Consider the following 22,762-nt stretch of genomic DNA (forward strand, 5'->3'; position numbering starts at 1 on the left):
AGTTTTTTGTTTGGATCCTTGGTCGGCTGTTATGTGATTAAGTATTTTATATATGTTTAGGGCTTTATTTATATGGTTAGGTCGAGATTATAGTTTAAACAATGAATTTAGGTCGAGGTTACAGTTAAAACAAGGTCAAGGTTATATGGTTTTAGGTCAAGGTTATATTTATTTGTAAAATTACATGTTTAAACAATAAATTTACATCTAATCTAATCATTCAACATTGTAATAAATACATAAATTAAATACATTTCAAAACATCTAAAATAATAATTTTTTAAATAAGCATTTACAAAACTATATTTTAATTAACAAATACAAAAATTTAAACATTTAAGTTCATTAACAATGTAAATTTACAATTTTACGTACATATTAAAAGTGAAAAAACAATAAATTAACATACATATTAAATTGAAAATTGAAAAAAATAAAGTAAAATAGTATAAAACATATTAAAATACCTGTGTATTGAAACTAGCAGTAAGGGGGTAGTCAGTAGGGCTGAAAAATGAGCTCCCGTATGCGTCTCTAATCGGGCTCCTAGTTTTGAGGTCATGAAAATGACCTCAAAAATGCCAAAAAAGCACTTATATAAACTTTTACAAATCGGGTACCCGATTTGTAAAAAATCAAGTACCCGATTTTTAAGCAATCGGGTACCCGATTCTTAAAAAGGTGGGCATCCGATAGTTAAGCGGCTCAGGCACCTGATCCGTTTTAAATATCGGGTACCCAATTTTTAAAATTTGGCTTGGGTGCTCGAAGCATAATTTTAGAAATGGGTACCCGATTTTTAAAAAATCGGGTACCCGTTTTTGAGAAGTACAATTCCGCGGATCTGACTTTCGTGGAATTGCGACCCAACTTCTTGCGGTCACCCCTCTACAAGAATTCTTGTTTTATATACAAAAGAAATCACCTAACATGAAGAATTATTGAGTATTAGAAGAAGCTTTAATGAAAGTGGTTGCCTCCAATTTAGAAGGATTCATTATGGATAAATTACCACCTCAATTGGGGTTTTTTAATTAGTAGTTCCTATCGTAGGTAGGAAACTATAGCATTCAATGCACTTCAACCTTTTAATTTGTTTGTCCAATTAGAACAATGTATTATTCAAATACTTTTTGAGCTATAAAGTTTTCATATTTACTGTATTAAAAATAATTCAACAAAATATATTTTTTGACATTTTGATTGGTTGTTGTATGCTACAGTAGGGAGTGCAAGTTTCTCCTATGTTTGTGCAATCATAACAATTTATTATTCAATTACTCTTTGCAACCATAAAGTTTTAATATATATTATATTTCAAATAATTTACAAAAATATATTTATTGACAATTTAATTGGTTGTTTTGTGCTACAATAGGGCTTGCAATTTTTTGTACATAAAATACAACAAATTATTTTAGAGACTTTCTAAAAACATTTTTTTTCTTAAAAAATCTCTAAGATTTATTTTAATTGTTAAACAACACTTTACATTAATATTATTTCTTTCTATTGAACTCAACAAAAATCAAAACTACTATCCTCAACACAAATCAAAACTATTAAACTACCATTTGCAAGAACTAGACCAGATGCGTTGCGTACTTGTTAAAAATGTAATGAGTTATAAATTGGTACAATTAGTTATAATATCAACTCTTCTGAAATAGATGAAAGGTTGGACTATTACAAAGTAAACACTAAGGTCTCGTTTGGTTGAAGGAATAGTGGTGGAATAAGAAAACCCCAATTCATGCATTCACCAATATTGCGTTTGTTTGCAATCCACCAAATCAGAATTAGAATTCAACTCTCCTCATTTGACCTTAAATTGGGAAGAGTGGTATTCCTAAAAAAACATGGTATTCCATATTTTTATAAACTCGATTTCATGTCCTATTAGGTCTGTGAAAAGGAAAGGCAAGTTTTTTGCCACTTGATGCTTTTTGTTTGCTACTTGTGGAGTTTTTAGACACTTTTGACTAGGGTTTTCACAGGGTTTTCGATGTCCATGTTGTTGTTGCCAACCAGAGTCGACACAGGAATACAAGCAAAGGTAATGTTTTCCTGAAACAGGTGATGGGTTTTTGCAAAGTTCATTTTTTTCTGATTTTTATTAACGACATCTGATGAGGGTTTGTTTTTCTATGCAGGATTTGTTGATTTCTGGGAGATCTTTGCACAAAGTATTCATCTACAACTAGGGTTTGTGTTGGGAGAAATCACTAGGGTATGTTGAAGTTTCTCAAAATGTTTATCTGCAAATTTAGATGGAGTTTTTCGTGTTTCTCTGAATGGTTGTTTTATGCTTCTTGATGTGCTTCTTTATGTTTTGGCGAGTAGTTTTTGTACAAGTTGTGAGGACATCTCAGTCCCCTCAAAGATTTATGGTCTTAGGGTCTGCATCTCACTCCCAAGATGTGCTCAATCTATGTTTCAATATTTTTAGAAGGTTTTTCACATCTGATATGGAAACAGAAAAGTGGGATCTCTTCCAAAAACCTGCAACTCTGTTCTAAAGTTTCCATGGAATCTTGTATAATATTATCCAGAATCACAAGTTGTGGTCACACTTGATGACTGAGAATTTAGGTGTTTAAGCAATTTTGGAGCTTCTATTTTAAATGCCTTTAGATGAATTTAAGTATTTTTTGCATACATTATTTTCTGTGCTTCGATTTAATAGTTTTGGAGGCATTTTGATTGCCTTTGTCCATTGAGTGCCTGATAAAAGATACAAGGGACCTGAAGGTGGATGGAGCTCTTTGCTATCGCTCATAATTTCATTTCATTTCATCTGTTGAGTAATCATAGGCACACTAATAGTTAATTAAGGTTCTCACTACAGCTCGTATTTTGATTTCCTTTCCTTCAGCTGAGTCCCTAATCAAGAGAAGCTTTTAATTCTGTTGCTTTTGATTTTATTTTGCTTGTTTTGAACATTTTGTAGAGTATAATCTAGCTTTATATGGTTGTATAGTTCATTTGAATATTGAGTGAAATTGTACAGCAAAATAGTGTTTTTTTTGGATTACATTTTTTGAAAAATATATATTTTAAGTATATCGATAAGTTTCAGCCTTCAAGTCATTTTTTATTGTGATTTGGGGCTAAATTGTTCTAGTGTTTAGTTTAAACAAAAAGCTTGAGTTGAAATTATATAATGTAGGGTAAGTTTTGTTTTGGGAGATTGCCTAATTTGTACGATTAAGGAAGAAATTGTGTAGTTTTGGGTTGATTTGGTTTCAAGTGCCCAATTGGAGGGTAGGTTTCAATTTTAGCTCTGATAGCTATTGTTTCCTTCAAAAACATTGGAAACATTGTGTTTGTGTTTGTAATTCCTTTATATGGAGCTCTCAATCTCCAACGTTTAAAGAATGAATTACAATTTCAAATCTTTGATCAGACATTGTAATTTTTTGGGCCTGGTTTAATGGACTTCATTACTTGGCTGAGATCATTCTCACCCAAAGTTACTACCTCACAGTGTGCTCAATAATGTCACATATCTCAATCCCAAGCCACACATCTCACATTCAAATCATGGCTAAAGAGTCAAACATGTGAGATAACTTGTCAAAAATTTGTTAGATTGTGTAATTGGCAGATCTCTTCATTAAAAATATTAATCAAAATCACTACAACAGAAAGAAATCTAATCAACCAAACCACAATATTACAAATCGGGTATGATAATAAACTCGGTAAATTGTAGAACATTTTCTTTATATGTTTTTAGACAGGTGCTAGATGCAAAAGCTTTACAGAAACCACTACTAGAATATAATAAGAAGCATGAATCACAATTAAAAATCTTTCAACTAGAGATTCTCATATGTTATTAATACATGTCATGACTCATGAGTACAACTAGATTTCTTATATAATACTTGTAATGCCAAATACAATATGTAACATCTCTCATTCATCATCCATAGCACTATCTGACGATGGGTTTATAAATTGGCTTCATTAGTTAGCTAGTTAACACAGATCCAAACTAAATTCTACGCATTATCCTGGCAAGCAACATCAGTCAATTTTTTCTCCATGCAATTAAGAGACTTTCTTTTCTTTATTGCTTAGAGTGCACACATACACACTATTATATAAGACTTTGATTAAACAATTAGGTCGTGCAATGTATCTTTCTTTGTCATCAGACAAGGATAATATGTTCCCTTCACTGTTATAATTTTCATAATGAGCCTTGCAATCTGTATTTTATGTCGTTTCCTAAATAGTTCCCAGTTTGAACTTCAACCAGAGATACCTTGGCCTTAGTAGTTATTACTATTGTCTTCGCATATATATATCAAGTTATCAACAACTGCACAGCTGAATGCAAATGCCATACAATCATATTAGCACTATTAAATACTAATAGCGAACGACAACTGCAATGTGGCACAAGGTGTTGATTGGTTGACTAGAATTAGTTTAGTTAAATAAAAGCTTAATTATGCTTCAATGAAACTATGGTCCTCAAGCAAGGGTGATCCCTCCTTGCCTGGATTATGCATGACAACTTCATTGAAGGTCCTTTTAGTTCTTTCTGTATTGTTCATCTGCTTTTCTCCCACCCAAGAGATGGATGTAACTAAATACATCTCTCCAACTAGAATGTAGCTGATACTACATATGTGGAGGACTGAAGTGGTACTTAAAAAGGCTGGGGACTACGTTAAGAATAAAGTAAAATGTGGGGATCAAATTCCCAGTCTTCTTGTGTCCTTTCCAGTTCTCAGAAAACCTGGAAAGTCTTTCCCATGCTTAAGAATATTTCCCAAGACAAATGGACAAGAAAAAATGCTGAAAACATCTTTTAATTAAATTTTGGAAAATTAAAAGAATCATTTGGAAATATAAAAACTTCTGGGATGTTGGTTCACCAATTCTATGCACTAACTGAATCATCCCTGCTCAAAAACCAAAATGAGATATAAAGTGCAATCACATCTGATACATGAGGAACCACACTAGACATTATTAAGTATTATAACATTAAACCCAAAAATCTATGGAGGTAACAGTGATTCAGCTGTAAAACCATACCATGAGCAAATCATCACTAACCCAAATAAGTTAGTTGAAAACAAAAATTGCAATTCATTAAATTCTTAAATGTTAAAAATTTGAACCCCAGTCTAAATCAACTAGTATAACCTAGCTTTATATGGTTGTACAGTTCATTTGAATATTGAGTGAAATTTTATAGCAAAATAGTGTTTTTTTTGGATTGCATTTTTTGAAAAATATATATTTTAAGCATATCAATAAGTTTCAGCCATCGAGTCATTTTTCATTGTGATTTGGGGCTAAATTGTTCTAGTGTTCAGTTTAAACAGAAAGCTTGAGTTGAAATTATATAATCTAGGGCAAGTTTTGTTTTGGTAAATTGCCTAATTTGTACGATCAAGGAAGAAATTGTGTAGTTTGGGGTCAATTTGGTTTCAAGTGCCCAATTGAAGGGTAGGCTTCAATGTTTTTAGAAGGTTTTTCTGGTTATTTTCAACTTGTGTTTCTTGTATGCCATTGTTCTATAAAAGACTCTATGGTCTGTTTTAATTTCTATTGTTAACTACTAGTTGAACTTAGAGGCTCGATGGTCTCAGATACTCTTGTTTGATTGGTATTTGTATATCTTAATTTGTGGGTAATAACAGATACTAGATTTCTAAAAGTTCTATTCATTATTTAGTATGAATATCTTGGTGATGACAATGATTATGTGCATAGGTAAGGCAGACTAGCTCATATGGGCTAACAAATTGAATGGAAGTGAAATGTTAGAAATCCAAAAAGTGCATTAGGTATGAGATGCAATTGTCATTAGTCTTTTTATGGTGTTGTTTGAGTTCTATGTCACTATATTGTTGCACATTCAGTACTAACCTTAGTTTCATTAATATAACAGAAAGTTGGGTGTACACAAAGCTACCTTCTAAATAAAATAATAGCTTATATAACTTGTTAAAATGTATAGGGAAAGCTTATAATTTAAAGGTTAATATTCATATTAGAAAATTGATTTTGTTTCAGATTTCACTTTGCTCATCTCTAGTACTGATTTTTATCTAGGTCATTGATGGATCTTCTAATGATCCAAGGATTCATGGTCTCATTGGTAGGAGGACTAGAATCATGCTTGCTCTTGTAGCTTCTCTTGTTGCCCTTACAATATCCATTGTGGCATCTACACAAGAAGCAAGAAGATAGAGGCATAAGTGCAGAAGAGATGAAATCCCATTTTATAAGAGTATTATTCATTCAAATGAGACTGATTTCCATGACCAACTTCGCATGACTAGAACAACCTTCTTTCATCTATCCACTATTCTTAGGCATAAAGGAGTCATTGGAGATTCTTGCAACATCACTTTAGAAGAACAACTATTGATGTTCCTCCACACACTTGGACACAATTTGAGGAATCGTAAGATTGCTCATAAGTTTGCTCACTCAAGAGAGACAATTAGTAGATACTTCCACAAGGTCTTGAGGACTATCTTAGCGCTCCATGCTGACTATATGTTGCTCATTGAACCAAACACTCCTTCTCAAATTCTTGGGAAGGATCATTTTGATCCCTACTTCAAGGTACATCTCCTATTGCCATATATTTTTTATGTTGATTATTACTTATAAATTAATGTTTTTAATGCAAATTCACAATTTGTAGGATTGTATTGGAGTAATAGATGGGACCCATATACCAATTACTATTGATGTCGACAACCAAGCTAAATATCGTGATAGAAAAGGCAACCTATCACATAATGTTATGGGTGTGTGTTCTTTTGATTATAATTTTCAATACATTATTTCTAGTTGGGAAGGGTCTATAGCAGATAGTCGTGTTCTTGCTTCTACTTTGTCCAGATTAGATCCATTAGTAGTTCCCCCCAGTATGTGCAATCAACTTGTTCATGTTTAGTTCCTTTGATTTTATTAGAGACGTGTCAAGGTTATATCAGCATACTTTTGGTACATTTGTGTAGGTAAATTTTATTTGGTTGATGCAGGATATTCAAATGTACTTGGATTTCTTGTCCCTTATTGGTGTACACGCTACCATCTAAAGGAGTTTTGTAGAGAAAATTTGATTAACTCTCCATGAGAGCTATTTAATCATCAACACTCCACACTTCGAAATATAATAGAGCATACATTTGGTATTCTGAAGCAACATTTTCCTATCTTGAGGCATGCGACATTGTATCAAATCATGACACAGACTAAGATTGTCTTAGCATGTTGTATCTAGCACAACTTCATTACGATAGAGGACGACATTCCTTGTGAAGTTGAAATTGAAGAGGATGAGTGTGATGGGATAAATGTACCCATACTTGAGACATATGGGATGACTCAGCGAGATAGAGATGATTGGGGAAACTTTCGAGATGAAATAGCTTGGAGGATGTGGGAAGACTATAGAGCGTGTGCTTATTTGTAGTTGGAACATTACTTTTTGTTGTAGAATATATATTGGCAGATATTTTTGATATATATATATATATATATATATATATTGACACGTGTGTTATTTCAAATGAATGAATTATATGTGACACTTTCATCATCATTATAATGTGGCTGTAAGTATATTGACTAGTGTGAGTTTGTATTATTTCTCATTTTTGTGTTGTATTCTATTTTTTTCCACATCTTATTTGTGTTTTGCCTAGATTCAATGAGTGCTGAGTGTTCCATTTATTCTCATGAGAGATAGATATTAATAAATATTAATCTCATTAATAACTTTGAATATCTGAATGATGTACAAATGTCATGGTAGTTGCTCCATTGTTAAGGTATGGGAAATACTATGGGATATTTTACTGTGGGTGCCCTAGAGAAGCTCCATGTGATTGTGCTACCTTACATTGGAGCTGACTTGACATCCTTCATTTCTGCAAGGGCTACTTAGGATTTTCTCATGCTATTTCATTTCTTTTCCTTGTATATGCCCTTGGTTCCTTCACATATTTTCTATTGTATTGACCTTAACACTACCTCTCTTTGTTGCTCTGGGACTTTGTGTTTAGGTATGCCAATCTTGGAGCTATTAGTCTTGGAGCTATTCTAAGTGAGAAAATCCTACTTAAATAAATTGCACTTATCGTAAACCTAGCATCTAAAAAAGATGTTTTATAATAAAGTGGTCACTACCACTCAATTCCTGCAAGTTTTAGGATTGATATGGAGCTAGTAAATGCATGACCAAGTTGAAATGAATCTATTCATAGTTGTTAACCTAAATTTTGTGTGAATTATAGTTTGCTAGGTATTTTGCAACTGCATTCCCAATTTTCTGCAAAGATGTTTCATGTTGGTACATCACTTGGAATTAAGGCAAACTTAACCTGGAAATCAGTTTCTCATCAATAAACCATATTTCTCATGAACAAAAACTCTTCTTGAAATTCCCTTTGGCATCATTATTGTTGTCATATCACCTGAGATATTCCAATTATCTTGGACCCATATCTTTTTAAAGAATTTCTCATATCATACTAGCATCCGTAAATTTGCATATAATTAATCTTTTGCTTACAATAACCAAAATTCTTCCTTCAAATTTATCCATTGAGAATCTTCAACATAGTTTTATTCTGACATGGCATCCAATTCCTTTGTATGTGGATGGTCTTCGTACTAATAATGTATAAATCTTTGTAGCCCTTGCATATTTATATGATTTCTTGCTATACAACAGTTCTGATTTATGCTTGAATTATTGGAGGAAAAATTCTGTGAGGGGTCATGGTTCCCCTACTAAGTGGCAAACACTAGATCCAACTAGTTGATCGTTTGGGAAAGAAAATTACAAATTATAACTACTTAAGAGAGTCAGCTCCAAGTGATATTATCTTCTCTAGTTCTTCTTTAATGTCATCAGAAATAATGTTTCTAGTAGGCTCTCAGCTATGAGGATGCTATCCAACCTACTTTGTTGTAACTAATAGTAATGTTTATTAGTACAGTTTTGAGTTTCTCGTCATGTCATGAATTCTGAGGGCAAGACTGAAGTACATAAATCTAGTTATATAAATCAAAGCTCCACACTAGCAAATCAAGCTCTGATTTAATGGAGAAAGGGGAAGGGTTAAAATCAAGTGGAAAATGTTGTGTGATTTGTTTTGTAACAACATACCTATCTGCATATAAAGTACTACTTGTTTACATAAAATATATCTATATTTTATGGCAGGCCACTCATCACATGTGATTCCAATAATATGTTTTTATGTTGAACTATGGAAAAAAGTCCTACAGGGTTTGGTTTAATGAAAGGTTCTCTTGCTTGGAAGTAAAACATCAACATCTTTACATTATGTTAAAATACGAAGCGTTCTTTCTTAGTAATGATTTATATGCTGTGCTCAATTGTCCTTTTAAAGTGGTCTGATTTCATGATTTTGTATATGGTCTAATATTATATGGTCGAGTATTTTTTACATACACATTATTAAGGTCTAATATTATATGGTCGAGTATTTTTTACCCATTTTTGTTATGTTCCTTAGCATGGATCAAGAAACACATGTCAACGATGCACCTTCTACAAATAGGGTGCTATCGAGTAGGGATATGGAGCACAAATTCCTTGAGTTGCTTCAAGAGCAAGTACAGCTAGGTCAAAAAGGTGAAGGTGGTTTCAAAAAGGAAGCTTGGACTGCCATTGAGAGGTGATTTAATGATGAGTTGAAGGAAAATCTAAGCAAGGATAATTTGAAGAATAAATTGAAAACATGGAAAGCGAGATTTAGAGTAATAAAAGATTTAAGAAATACAACTAGCTTTGCTTGGAATAAAGGTACACAGTGCGTGAATGCTGAAGACAGTGTTTGGAATGAGTTGTTGAAGGTAAAATGGTATTTAATATTCATTTTTTAAAAATAAATTTGGTATTTTTTATGTTGCAGGGTTGATGGCTTTAATCAATGTGCCAACATGTCGATGTGGTGCTGGCCCTTGTTTGTTGAAAATCTCCAACACAAAAAAAAAATCCTGGGCATAAATTTTGGTATTGCTCGAATAAGAAAAAGGTCGTTATTAATTTTCTTTAAAATTAGCATAATGAATAAATAATTATTATACTAGGAACTAATGAAGATTTGCTATTGTAGGGACACAATGGATGTGGATTCTTTGAATGGGCTAGTGATGCACAAACAAGTATAGTGTGTGATGATTGCAAGTGTTGCAATAGTCAGAAGGCTAAAATTTAGTTTTTACGATGTCTTGTTTGTCTTTTAATTGCATTTATTTGTTGGGAACATATGCAAAAAAATGCATAGCTATAATTTGTATAAGGATTTTTATTGATGACAAAATGTCTAATATCAGACTTGATATTTATTATAAACTTTTGTTGGTTGTTCCCTATCTTTGTTTGGTGAATCACACTACTGTATTTGGGTCTTATATTGTAATATTTTTAGATTTGATGTACAAGGTTTCACGACCTTTCAAAACCTATTTTTACCTAATCAAAACTTTTGTTAAAATTATCTTTACAAATAAATGTTATCTTTAGCCTTCTAAATAAAACTTGGTTCAAATATCGTATATTTTACTTTTTTAATATATTTAAAACAAAAATGTTTGTGTTCGTTGAAAACGAGAGACAGATGGCATCTTCCTTGATAAGGATGGGAATAGTCTTTGGACTTTCCTTCACACATGATTCTTACCCAAAAATAAAATAATTTTAGTTTTGATATTATATTCAAATTTATAATTTTTTTTTTTTTTTTTTAGACTGTAGGAATCGGTGCAACACGGCCCCCTATAAACTGTAGTGTGCCTGGTAAACTTCTTTACGTGACCGGTAGCACTGGCGCGACACGCCCACCGGTACCACGAGGACGGGGGAGACTAGAACCTGTGACCAACCCCCTGCAACAGGGAAGATTTAGCCAACCGAGCTAGGGCCCCCGCCCCTACAAATTTATAGTTATATTTAACATAATTTTTTATATTATTTATGCATACAATAGTATTTATAATCGAATTCTATAAATGTAATTAAAATTATTAAAAATGTTAAATATTTATAATTAAAAATCATAACTTTTGACTTCTTTAACAATAAACATATATATTAAAAAATTATGCTTATAATGGAAATAATTTTAGGCAATATTGAATATACTTTTAAAATAACTAGATTAAAATCCAATGAATTTAAGATCCAAAAACGTGGGTATGACAAAGCGAATTGATTAAACTTGGTTGCTTTTAGTGTGGGCTAAGCAAGCAAATATATTTGTGGATAAGAGAGGTCTAAATATTTAAATTTTATAAACTTTGAAACACATTTAACTCGGTATTAAGTGAGATATGTGATATACCTTTTTTGCTGATAAAGTCAATTTATAATGAAGAGGGTAGTAAATTAATTTGACTTTTAAAAATTTAACAGAAAAATATTTTTTATAAATTCGTATTAAGATTATTTAAAAAACTTATTCTAATTCCTATTTATTTTGATGCAACCAAACATGGAATAGTCATCTACCAATTCCTCTTCCGAGACAACCAAACACCTCCAAATGATATTCCAGAATTTATTTTAGAATGTGCGAATTCCAAAAGAGAGCTTATTCCAGCATAGTTGAATTCCACATTGAACAATTCTCGCAACCAAATGGAGTCTAAACTACTACATTAGAAACAAAAAGTCAAAGCAATAATAAAAAATTGACCATAAACTATTGCATTGCAAACAAGTCAGACACAAATCGGAACAACGTTTCTTGACAATTGTTTGATCTCTATCAATTTGAGGTTCATGCTAGCCTAACGTTTCTCCTCTTTACAATGATTCACTTGCCAAATCCTTTAGCTAGTCTGCTGTTTGAGCTTTGAAAGGTTGCATTCCATTATGGAGGAAGTGTTTCCAAGATACCATGTTTTCATAAATCACAGAGGACCTGATGTCAAGAAAACACTGGGCAGCCTCATCTACCGCTCTCTTAAGAGGTTTGGCCTAAGAGTGTTTCTTGATGAGCACGAACTACAACCAGGGAATTCTTTAACCCTTGCAATAGAAACTGCCATTAGTAATGCCACAGTTCATATTGCTATTTTCTCTGAAACATACGCAGAATCTCCATGGTGCTTGAATGAGCTTTTGTGGATGTTGGACTGCCATGGCGCCAAACTTATCCCAATATTCTATGACATCCAAACTTCTGACCTTTGTTATATTAAAAAAGAAGCATATGCCGAAGCCTTCAGCAATCACAAAAACAAGGGCAGGATTGACATTTCACTGTTGGAGAGATGGATGAATGCTCTAAACAAAGTATCAGGTGTTTCTGGTCTTTTGTTCAGTAAGGTCAAAGAGTAAGCATTCCTATTTTCTATCACCTGCAAATTTATGCTGATGATTATTAATTTTCTTTGTCTTTTACTCTGTTTTTTTCCGCATTTCTCTTATTTCTTTGATGATGGGGATGCTGTGATCTGAAATGTTTCCCATTTCTCTTATTTCTTTGATTATGGCTATCCTGTGATCTGTTGACGAAAAAGTGACAGTCAAAGTCAGAAACAACAGCAATCGGCTTTTTCCATTCATCTTTACTGATAGTTAACTAATGTTTACAGCAATTTATTTTTTATATTTCAGTGATCTTGGGGAGCTTTTAGATAGAATTGTGGACAATGTATTGAAAGAGGTGACGATGGAAACAGTCGATATAGCTATACACCCTGTGGGGCTCCATCAAGCTGCAGAGCAATTCCAGAACAAGGTTTTGAATGAAATTAGATCGAGTGATGTTGTTGTTATGGGGATTGTGGGACTCGGTGGACCGGGGAAGTCAACTCTAGTTACTCATCTCTACAACACAAAACGTTCCCAATTTGGAAGCTGTTGTTTCTTGTCTGAGGTGAATAAGAAGAATTTACCAGCATTGCAGAAAAGATTGCTTATTGATCTATTGGGGTTTCAACCGTATTTGCATATTGAGAATGCCAGTCGAGGAAGGAGCTTGCCTAGGGATCGTCTCCGAAGGTTCAAAGTTCTCATTGTTTTAGATGACGTAGATAATACAGAGCAAATAGAGAACGATAGAATGATCTCCACATGGGTGTTTTGAAATTTGTATTGACCTACTATGAGTGTGTGATGTTTCTCTGTTCTTTGAATCACAGGTTTAGCATTCTACTGACACGGTGCATGAAATAATTCATCTCCATCAGTTAAGAGACAAGGTTCAATGGTCGCTGTCGAATTGATTTTGACCATGATTTAGGTTTCATGTTTCTTGTTTGATAGGCCTCTAGACTGCTAATTTTGACTGGGGAATTATCTTTCCTCCTTCTTTCTTTTTCAGGGGATTATGCAATACGCATTCATTGTAAGCTATCGTGCTATTCAGCTTCATTAGTAGATCACAAACCACTTCATTCACACCGTTATAAAAATATGAATCAAATTTCAACTTACCCTGTTTATACTTTTTATTGTGGGACGATGCAGTGAAAGCCCTACTTTGTACGAGGAATTCGAGGTGAAGAAGATCATAAGAAGCTTCAATTGTCCCTCTTTTTACAGAGTCAAGATATTTGTTGATTTAAAACTTGTACCTCTTCCAGTTTCGGGGCTTCTACAGCAATTTAAAGGCCTATCAGGAGATTTGATATTGCTTCGCCTGGGCAAATTCTTTTAGCTGCCTAACAAGTTTGATCATTAGGTATAGCTGCATATCTAAAATATACATTCCTCTGGGCAAAAGCCTCCGCCCCAATCATGAAATCGTTGATCTGTCGAACAATCCAAATTTGACAGACATTGAAGGCTTACCATCCAATTTGATAAGACTTAATCTCATGGGTTGTCCAGCATTAGAGACACTGACATGCCTTTCTAACCTGACAAGTCTTAAATATCTGAATATAAGTGGATGTGATGGGCTACAAACGCTGAATGTCGAAGGTCTGAGCTCAGTAGAAATAATTGAAGGCGATGAGTGTTGGAAATTGCAGAGAATTCAGGGACTACTACAGAAGTTGCAAAATCTATCTCATATGCGGGTTTCAACTGCTTGTACGGTGTCTAGATCTACCTGGAGAGACATTCTGGCCGTAAGTATCAGGAATAAGTACTCATTACTCTTTCCTTTAATTTGATTTGTTAATGGAATATAGAAACATGATTTATAGAGTTTATGAAAATATTTTATATGATGAAAATCTATTTATTTTCTCGTCTTGAACTTCATTGCTTACTGTCCACAGTGGCAGCTAAAAGATAATTGCATTTCACAATAGAGTCGTCTGAATCAATGACAGTTAAAATATCATTGTATTCCAAGAGTCATGTACATCAGGTTTACTTTCATACCAACAAGCAGATTTGGTATTTAGTTTCATTTATTTTGAGCTCTGCAACCTGTCTCTCAGAATGATACTTTATATAATTTTTTCACAGATTAATTGCGAATCAAATCTACAACTTCTCAATGTCTCTGAGATGTTTAACGGCTAACCATTATGTTCAGAGGTGTGTCAGTTTTCAAAAACCATTTTTTATACAATATTAAATGACCAGATCACCATCCTTGATTAAACATTTCACACATTAACTAGCAATTCAACTTCAAACGGCTTAAACATCACACATTAATTCTTCATTCTTAGAAAGTGTTAAATAGTCGAAGTTTGACTTACTTTTCCAAGCTTAATTTCTTGGTTAGTGTGTGATGTTTTGATGAATTAAAACAGCAGCACAAAGAATGAAAAACAGAGCATAAAAACAGAGCTTAAAAACAGAGCAGCAAAACTCAAATATATCAAAGAGCTATAAAGTTTCTTCTTGTTATTACAGCTGAGAGGAATGCTCTATTTATAGAGCTCATACATATTTCTAGAGGGTTCTTGAGAAGCTTCAAGAAAGGAAGCACTCTAAAGATTTCTACATAATTTTAAATTCACATTTTGCACAAAGAGAGAGGCTCCAAGAAGCAAGTAGAAAGTTCTAGACTGTGCATTAAATGCCCAGCGACTATAATAAACATTATTTTTAACACCCCCCCATAATGTTTATTTGGAGAGAGTAGGAACATCTTTGAGCTACAATAGATCTCTAAATTTCGTAGATTTTACAATAGACAATGCTTTTGTAAATATATCAACAAGTTGATCTTCTGTTCTGCAAAATTGAAGCTCCACCTCTTGTCTTTCAATTAGATCTCGAACAAAATGATGATGCACTTCTATATGCTTGGACTTTGCATGATATACTGGATTTTTTGCTAGCTTGATAGTACTTTGATTATCACAAAATATTGTTGTTGGAGAGTCTTGTGGATGATGCAATTCTTCAAGTAACCTCCTAAGCCATAATGCTTCTTGAGATGCTTTTGATAAACCAATATATTCAGCTTCTGTAGATGAGAGTGACACTGTTGATTGCTTCTTGCTACTCCATGAAATCGGTCCTGATCCAAGATGGAAGATATATCTTGAAGTTGACTTTCTATCATCAATGTCACCTGCATAATCAAAATCCGTATATCCAACTAAAGTAGGTTCTCCTCCATATTTGTATTCAATGCCAAGCTGGTAAGTACCCTTAATATATCTTAATATTCTTTTAGCCGCTTTCCAATGTTCAATGTGTGGATCTGCCATGTATCTCGATACAATACCAATTGCATATGCAATATCTGGTCTAGTTATAGTAAGATACAAAAGATTTCCAACAAGCTGCCTATATAATTTTCCATCCACTTTCTTTTGAGTAGAGTTAGCACCTAACTTTACTCCTATTTCACATGGTGTATTACATGGTTTACAATCACTCATATTGAATTTTTTAAGTACATCAAGAGCATATTTAGTTTGAGAGAGCATGATTCTTCCTTCTTCTTGCCATACTTGCATACCCAAAAAATAGTGCATTAGTCCTAAATCAGTTATTTCGAAAGCTTGTTTGAGTTGATTTTTAGTTATCTCAATATCATGTGTGTGATCTCTTGTAATAATCAAGTCATCCACATACAATACAATGATAACAACCTTATTATCACAATATTTTACATACACATCTGGATCAGCATTACTTCTTTTAAATCCAACTTCTAGGAAGTAATTATTAATTTTTGAGTACCATTCCCTTGGTGCTTGTTTGAGACCATAGAGTGATTTTTTTAATCTACACACCAAATTCTCTTCTCCATACTTAATAAATCCTGGTGGTTGTTGCATATAAATTTCTTCTTTTAAGTCACCATGCAAAAATGCACTTTTTACATCCATTTGAAAAATTTTCCAACCAAACTTTGTAGCTAAAGCAACTATTGTACGAATGGAAGTCATCTTAGCTACTGGAGCAAAGGTTTCAGTATGGTTTATACCTTCTTCTTGTGAGAAACCTTTAGCCACTAACCTTGCTTTGTATTTTTCAATAGCTCCATCTGATGTGAATTTGGTTCTATAGGTCCACTTGCAACCAACCACATTTTTGCCTTCTGGAAGTGTTGTTAGTGTCCATGTTCCATTCTTCATCAAAGAATTGTATTCTTCTTGCATAGCTGCTTGCCATTCTTCTTTTCCTTTTGCTTCTTCATATGTGTTTGGAGTGTCAACCTGCATCACCTTAGTCATAAGAGCATAGTTAGCAAATATATATCTAGGACCTTCTTGATAAATTTCTTTGATGCTTCTAAATTTCTTTGGATTTTCATTATCACTTTCTTGAGTCTCATCCCATGTAGTGGTTTGCACACCTTGACTTTGACTATTGGTAGAAGTAGAATTTTTTTCATCAATCAAAATTGGAAAGAAAGATAATGTTGGAGAATTATCATTTTTAACATCTTCATCAAAACATACATTTCTTTTAATATAGATTTCATTAGTTCTAGGATTGTATAACCTATATCCTTTCGATTCCTCACTATATCCAACCATTATGCACTTCTCGCTTTTCCTTTCAAGTTTGCTCCTCCTTTCATCAAGAATGTGAGCATATGCTTTACAACCAAAAATTCTAAAATGAGATAATGTAGGCTTTCTTCCACTCCATGCCTCTTCTGGTGTTATGTTCAAAACTGCCTTAGTAGGTGTTCTATTCAAGATATATACGGCAGTATGAACTGCTTCAGCCCAAAATTTAGCTTCTAGATTTCTAGAATGAAGCATGCACCTAGCCATTTCTATTATAGTTCTATTTTTCCTTTCAGCAACACCATTTTGTTGGGGTGAATAAGAGACAGTTGATTCCTTTTTAATGCCATGTTCTTTACAAAAATCTAAAAGAGCTTTATTCATGTATTCAGTCCCTCTATCAGTTCTTAGTATCTTTAAGTACTTTCCACTTTGTTTTTCAGTCAAAGCTTTAAACTCTTTAAACTTTTGAAACACTTCATCTTTCTTTTGTAGAAAATACACCCAAATTCTTCTACTATAATCATCTATAAAAGTGAGGGCATACCTTGATCCTCCAATTGATGATGTTTTGAAAGGACCCATTACATCACTATGGACTAAATGTAGAGGAGTTCTTGCTCTCCATGATTTACCTTGAGGGAAACTTTCCACATGTTTTTTTCCCATTGCACATCCTTCACACACCTTAGGGCTTAATGGTATCTTTGGCAGCCCATGCACCATTTGTAATTTCTCCATAAGCTTGAGACTTTGAAAATTGATGTGCCCCAAATGCTCATGCCATATCCTGCTCATATCATCATATTGGGCAATAGCACACATGTTTATCTCCACATTTAGAAGTAAATTCTTGAAATTTATATAATCCATTCTCCATTTTACCAATTGCAATGACTCTATAATTATCATTGACATCCTTGATTAAGCACTTATCATTGTAGAATTCTATTTTATGTCCTTGACTTGCAATTTGAGATACTGAAAGCAGATTTGTTTTTAATTCAGGGACTAATTTCACATTTTTGAACAAACCATTATCAATTTTGACATTACCAGTCCCTTTAACTTCTAAAGCACTATTATCCCCCAAATATTTTTTCTCTATATTATTTTCACTTATTGATTCAAATTGATTCTCATTATGAGACATGTGTTGTGTAGCACCAGAATCAATAACCCAATCTTCTTTGAAAGTATTATTTTCTTTAAGTGCAACACAAAATGCATTTATTTTAGAATCTCCTAATTTTGGATAATTATTTACTTTCTTTTCTACATCTCTTTTCTTCTTGAAACATTCATTTGCCTTATGACCCATTTTACCACAATAATGACATTTCCATTTACTTCTATTATGATCTATATATGAAATACTCTTATTTTCATTCTTCTAATTTCTTTCTTTAGATTCATTTTCTTGTGACTTCTTATAATATTGTTTTCCTTATCATTACAAATGCTTGATATTCACCATCAAATGATTCTTTTTCTTTAACTTGTCTTTTCTCTTCTTGAACCAACTTAGCACACAGTTCTTCTGATTTAATACTTTTTAATTTATCTGCAGTATCTAAACCCCTTATAAATGATTGATAAGATCCTGGAAGACTTTGTAATATAATTTGCACAAAATCTTTATCATCTATATCTTTTCCAAGAGAAGCAAGCTCATTTTTCTTTTCCTTTAACTTACTTAAATGTGGGACTATCTCTTGTGAGCTTGATAATTTCAAATTGTATAATTCAGTTGTGAGAGATAAGATCCATACATCACCTGAATTTTGATATAAATTTTTCAAAATCTCCCAAACTTTGACTCCACTTCTCTCATTACGAACTTCTAAAAAAACTTCTTCTGAAAGTGTAAGCTTGATTAGTGCTGCTGCCCTCTTGTCCCTTTTATCCCAATTATCTTGATCATTTCCTGGATTCGTAGGCCTTTGTTCACTACCAGTCACAATATCATAACAATTTTGAAGGGTTAGAGTGATTTCAACATGAGATACCCAATCATAATAATTTTTTCCATTTAATTTAACTGTAGGCAAAGTCACACCAAGTGATTCCATTGTTAAATTCTCTCCCTTTTTTTGGATGAGAATGAAAGATATTTAAAAACTTGAACACCCAAGCTTGAAACTGAAAAAATCTCACCAATTTGTTGAAGAAAAAACCTTTTCTTTTGCTGCAATATCCTTCCTTTGATGTAGTTTTTTTGTCCCAAACCAAACTGTTGTTCACTCCTTAGTTACAGCCTGCAAATGTAAAGATTCACACAAGGAAAACACATATATTCATTCCAAAAGCATCATATAGTCACAGCCCAAAGAACTGAAAATGCTCTGATACCATGATGAATTAAAACAACAACACAAAGAATGAAAAAAAGAGCTTAAAAATAGAGCAGCAAAACTCAAATATATCAAAGAGCTATAAAGTTTCTTCTTGTTATTACAGCTGAGAGGAATGCTCTATTTATAGAGCTCATACATATTTCTAGAAGGTTCTTGAGAAGCTTCAAGAAAGGAAGCACTCTAGAGATTTCTACATAATTTTAAATTCACATTTTGCACAAAGAGAGAGGCTCCAAGAAGCAAGTAGAAAGTTCTGGACTGTGCATTAAATGCCCAGCTAATATAATAAACATTATTTTTAACATGTTTATTGAACTTAAGACCTTCCAGAGATGACCCCAACGAATATACACAGTGCAGTTCCGATCCCCTCCTATATCCTATCACACAGAGGGTTCACAGCCAAAACCCAGAACAAGCTAATACCTGTAAGATGCAACTAAAAGACAAGAGAGAACAAATGCTCTACACACAAAGACAACTGTATGTTACAAAATAACTTAGAATTCAGCAAGCACGGACGGTTAACACGAACACAAAATGTCATGCATGCAGAACACGAACACGATCACGAAGGCAAACTATTGATCCTATTAAATTTTAAAACTTGTTTACATACATGGAAAATACCCCTTAATTCTGCCTTCATCTATTTCTCGCTCCTATGCTACTTCCTTGCTATTCAGCTTCCTCTCCAATGTGGGGTCACCACCCAAGCATTTCCCTTTTCTTCTTCTCTTTCTTCCACCAAAACCTAACTTAAAAGGTACACATAAGATGTTTAAAATGGTGTACTAATCTGAGTGCCAAAAAGAAACCTCTGATTCGAGTAGCGAAAAGTTGGACAAAGAGGGCCCTGTATATTATAGAGTAGCTCCATCAGGATGTGTGGCTGAATAATAGAAGCCCTCCTACCTATATATAATATTGGGCTAAGTTCCTCACATAATGCAATAAAGATAGAGAAAAATGAAAAAAAAAAAAAAATTAGTAAAATGTTAGTGTTTTTTTTCCAATTAGATATAGATCATGAAGAACAAGAAATGAGAATTTCATAAATCTAGTGTATTTTCTTTTTTCTACACATCTAATCCCCCCACAGCCTACCATAGAAAACTGAAGAATCAAGGGTTCCGACCATTTCAATAGAGTGAAAATTTTCTTATCCTAGATTACTAGATTAAATAACATTCCAATGCAGCTAAATACTCTACCAATGAACCATCAGCCCTCTTAATGTCCAGTCCATTTTTAATTTCATTCTTAATTCTAGCATAACTTATTTTTCAATAAAGCTCGTTTTTCATCTTTTTCCCTAGTTTTATATTTTTTTGGTTACTCTTTGGGAATGCTTATGTCTAACAAAGCTTTCGTTCTCGATGCGTGTAGATGTTTCCTTCCAATATGTCATCTATCTTCTACCGAGCAACCCTAAATAAGGAGGATGTTGATAAAATGGTGGGTGAGTGAATTGAAAATATAACAAAGTTTGTCTCCTCAAATTTGTGCCTTAATAATTTATGCAATATGTGAAACATGCAGGACATAGATGCAAACAACTTTCAAAATGTTATAGTAACGAGCATCCCCCAACTCCCATTTTTTGTAAAGTTAGAAGATGAGATCTTACAAGGTGCAATTTTTGTATGTCTAATAGTAGACAACACTTGTAGTTTTCAAGTAATATTACTTGGACATGTTTGCAGGACCTCCTATTTTTTGGGAACAGTAATAGGTATGGAATGTGGACAAAAGATTCACCATTGTTCAAAGATTCAAAAATTTGTAGCAGCCAACAAAATGATTGCAAGATCAGGCTACTTAATTCATCCCCGTAGGAAGATGCATCATTAAAAAGAACATCTGTTGTACTTAAGAGGGGTTGGGTAGCAATTGCAAACAATATAGATCTCTATAAACAATTCTTAAACCATCTTTTCTCGGGAACTAGTAGAAAGGATCACAAATTTTAGGGAAAAGGTTGAAAAGAGGCATAGTATTTTGCAGCCAATGTATAATCTGAATTCATATTCAATATTGAGGCAAGTTTACAACATCAACTTTCTTGCATTAAAAAAGAGTCCTGATATGATGCTCTTATTTTAGTGAAGCTCTAAAATTGTTGTCTCATGTATAGAATATTGTTTAATTTTATCTCAAGGCTATAACCTATTAGAAGGATCATTTAAATTTTTGACATCTAGTGGACATTCCCAATGATAATTGTTAAAGGATCTTAAGTCCTACTACTAGGTATCGGTTGTGGTTACATTAGTCCTAGACATCTTATCTTAAGATTCTATCCTATGATGTATTAATCCATCAACCTAACTTTAAACTAATGATTGAATATGTTAAAGAAACTGATAAAGGGTACCCTTCTTATTAACTCAAATGTACACACAACAAATAGAGTAATAACAACAAATTGCAAGAATAGGAAATGAGCTTTTTATTTTCTTTGATAAAATGAAACTAGAACATTTAGATGAAAAGCCACATGGACATTCTCCTTATCATATTCTATAGGCTAGAGCCACCATACACATCCCCCAAAACTGCCCTAAATAACGTTATGAGCCTTCATTATGTGGACAATTTTCCACTGCCTAAGAAGGTTCTAGAAATTTTAAACCTATACTTGGAGGATAACCACACATAAGATATTGTTATCTATATTTTATTACATTTGAGTAGGCCCAAAACAATGTCAAAACTCAAAATAAATTTTGAAGGAATTTTATTTTCTTTAATTTTGGGTATTGCAACCTCTAGAGACCATACCTTATCACTAGCTAATTTGATTGGCTATTATGACCCCATTTCAAAAGTACTACAAACTTCTCTATGACGTATATCTTGCAAAATCCTTAGTCAACAAAGTTTTGACCCATTTTTGCAACCTCTAAAACCTTCAAAATTGAGTTCAAAGTTTTTATACCTTGTTATAAAGCACTCCACTTCCCAAGTCTTATGTTGATTTCTATTTAAAGAAATCAAATGCCAATAAAAAAATTGAGGAGATGTGGCCATTAAAAGATCACAATTTAGGATGAGATTTTACATTATGATAAATTTTTTCACATACGTATCTTATATCAATTCTCTGCATTCCAATTTTATATTTTTTAACAATAAGAATTATGATAGATATGAATTAAAGATGGAAACTTTATTTTTGGTCTCAAGAGTTTTTTAGATAGAGTGGTACAAGTACATAAATCTAATCAGCTAATAAGAAAATATTCAATTATAAGAAAATATTTAATAAATAAAAAATTGGGCAGAAAAAGAAAAGGAGTTCCCAAAAGTTTGTTAATATGTTCAACTAGGTGTGGAAGAGTTAATTTTTGAGAGAGTTAAATATGTTCCATTATTTAAAATGATATATATTATACGTTGGATATTAAAGTTTATGTAAGGTTAAAAAAATATATATTGCAAAAACTTACAAGAGGTTTTGAAAATATTTAAATTTAGTAGATAAATGTTAAACA

The 22,762-nt window shown here is 32.9% G+C and overlaps 1 protein-coding gene and 1 non-coding gene across 31 annotated transcripts; both read left to right on the forward strand.

The window, feature by feature from the left end:
• Positions 1 to 1,788: 1,788 nt before the first annotated feature.
• On the forward strand, positions 1,789 to 21,325 carry LOC149577373 (putative 2' cyclic ADP-D-ribose synthase BdTIR). 30 transcript variants are annotated; one of them, XR_016363417.1, is made up of 9 exons: positions 1,821 to 2,056; positions 2,154 to 2,230; positions 5,740 to 5,813; positions 12,644 to 13,030; positions 13,171 to 13,376; positions 13,499 to 14,103; positions 20,655 to 20,723; positions 20,808 to 20,840; positions 20,972 to 21,325. XR_016363417.1 is itself a non-coding variant. In XM_089823657.1 (8 exons), exons 6-8 carry the CDS (start codon positions 13,849 to 13,851, stop codon positions 21,117 to 21,119), a joined length of 636 nt encoding a protein of 211 aa, XP_089679783.1. In that variant the 5' UTR covers positions 1,859 to 2,056; positions 2,154 to 2,230; positions 5,740 to 5,813; positions 12,644 to 13,030; positions 13,171 to 13,376; positions 13,499 to 13,848; the 3' UTR covers positions 21,120 to 21,325. The 30 variants fall into 30 exon arrangements, 23 of the variants coding, with proteins under 23 accessions (XP_089679824.1, XP_089679866.1, XP_089679832.1 ...); XR_016363411.1 differs by adding an exon at positions 14,450 to 14,521 and having other exon boundaries at positions 1,828 to 2,056; positions 12,644 to 13,376; XR_016363415.1 differs by lacking the exon at positions 20,808 to 20,840 and adding an exon at positions 14,450 to 14,521 and having other exon boundaries at positions 1,828 to 2,056; positions 12,644 to 13,376; positions 20,655 to 20,727.
• On the forward strand, positions 10,617 to 10,741 carry LOC149577374 (U6atac minor spliceosomal RNA). Its single transcript, XR_016358079.1, has one exon. It is a non-coding gene; the product is annotated as a U6atac minor spliceosomal RNA (small nuclear RNA).
• Positions 21,326 to 22,762: the final 1,437 nt, after the last annotated feature.

The sequence above is a fragment of the Cupressus sempervirens genome, chromosome 1 (assembly GCF_028749045.1).
Source record: "Cupressus sempervirens isolate cs-2001-9-10 chromosome 1, ASM2874904v1, whole genome shotgun sequence".
Classification (NCBI taxonomy): Eukaryota; Viridiplantae; Streptophyta; class Pinopsida; order Cupressales; family Cupressaceae; genus Cupressus; species Cupressus sempervirens.

Excerpts from the sequence above, each read along its gene's own strand:
- LOC149577373 (XM_089823666.1), top strand. The coding sequence starts at position 13,849 with ATGGGTTGTCCAGCATTAGAGACACTGACATGCCTTTCTAACCTGACA. Across the intron at positions 14,104-20,654 it reads CCTGGAGAGACATTCTGGCC|ATGTTTCCTTCCAATATGTC; the intron begins GTAAGTATCAGG and ends CGATGCGTGTAG. Across the intron at positions 20,724-20,807 it reads AGGAGGATGTTGATAAAATG|GACATAGATGCAAACAACTT; the intron begins GTGGGTGAGTGA and ends TGAAACATGCAG.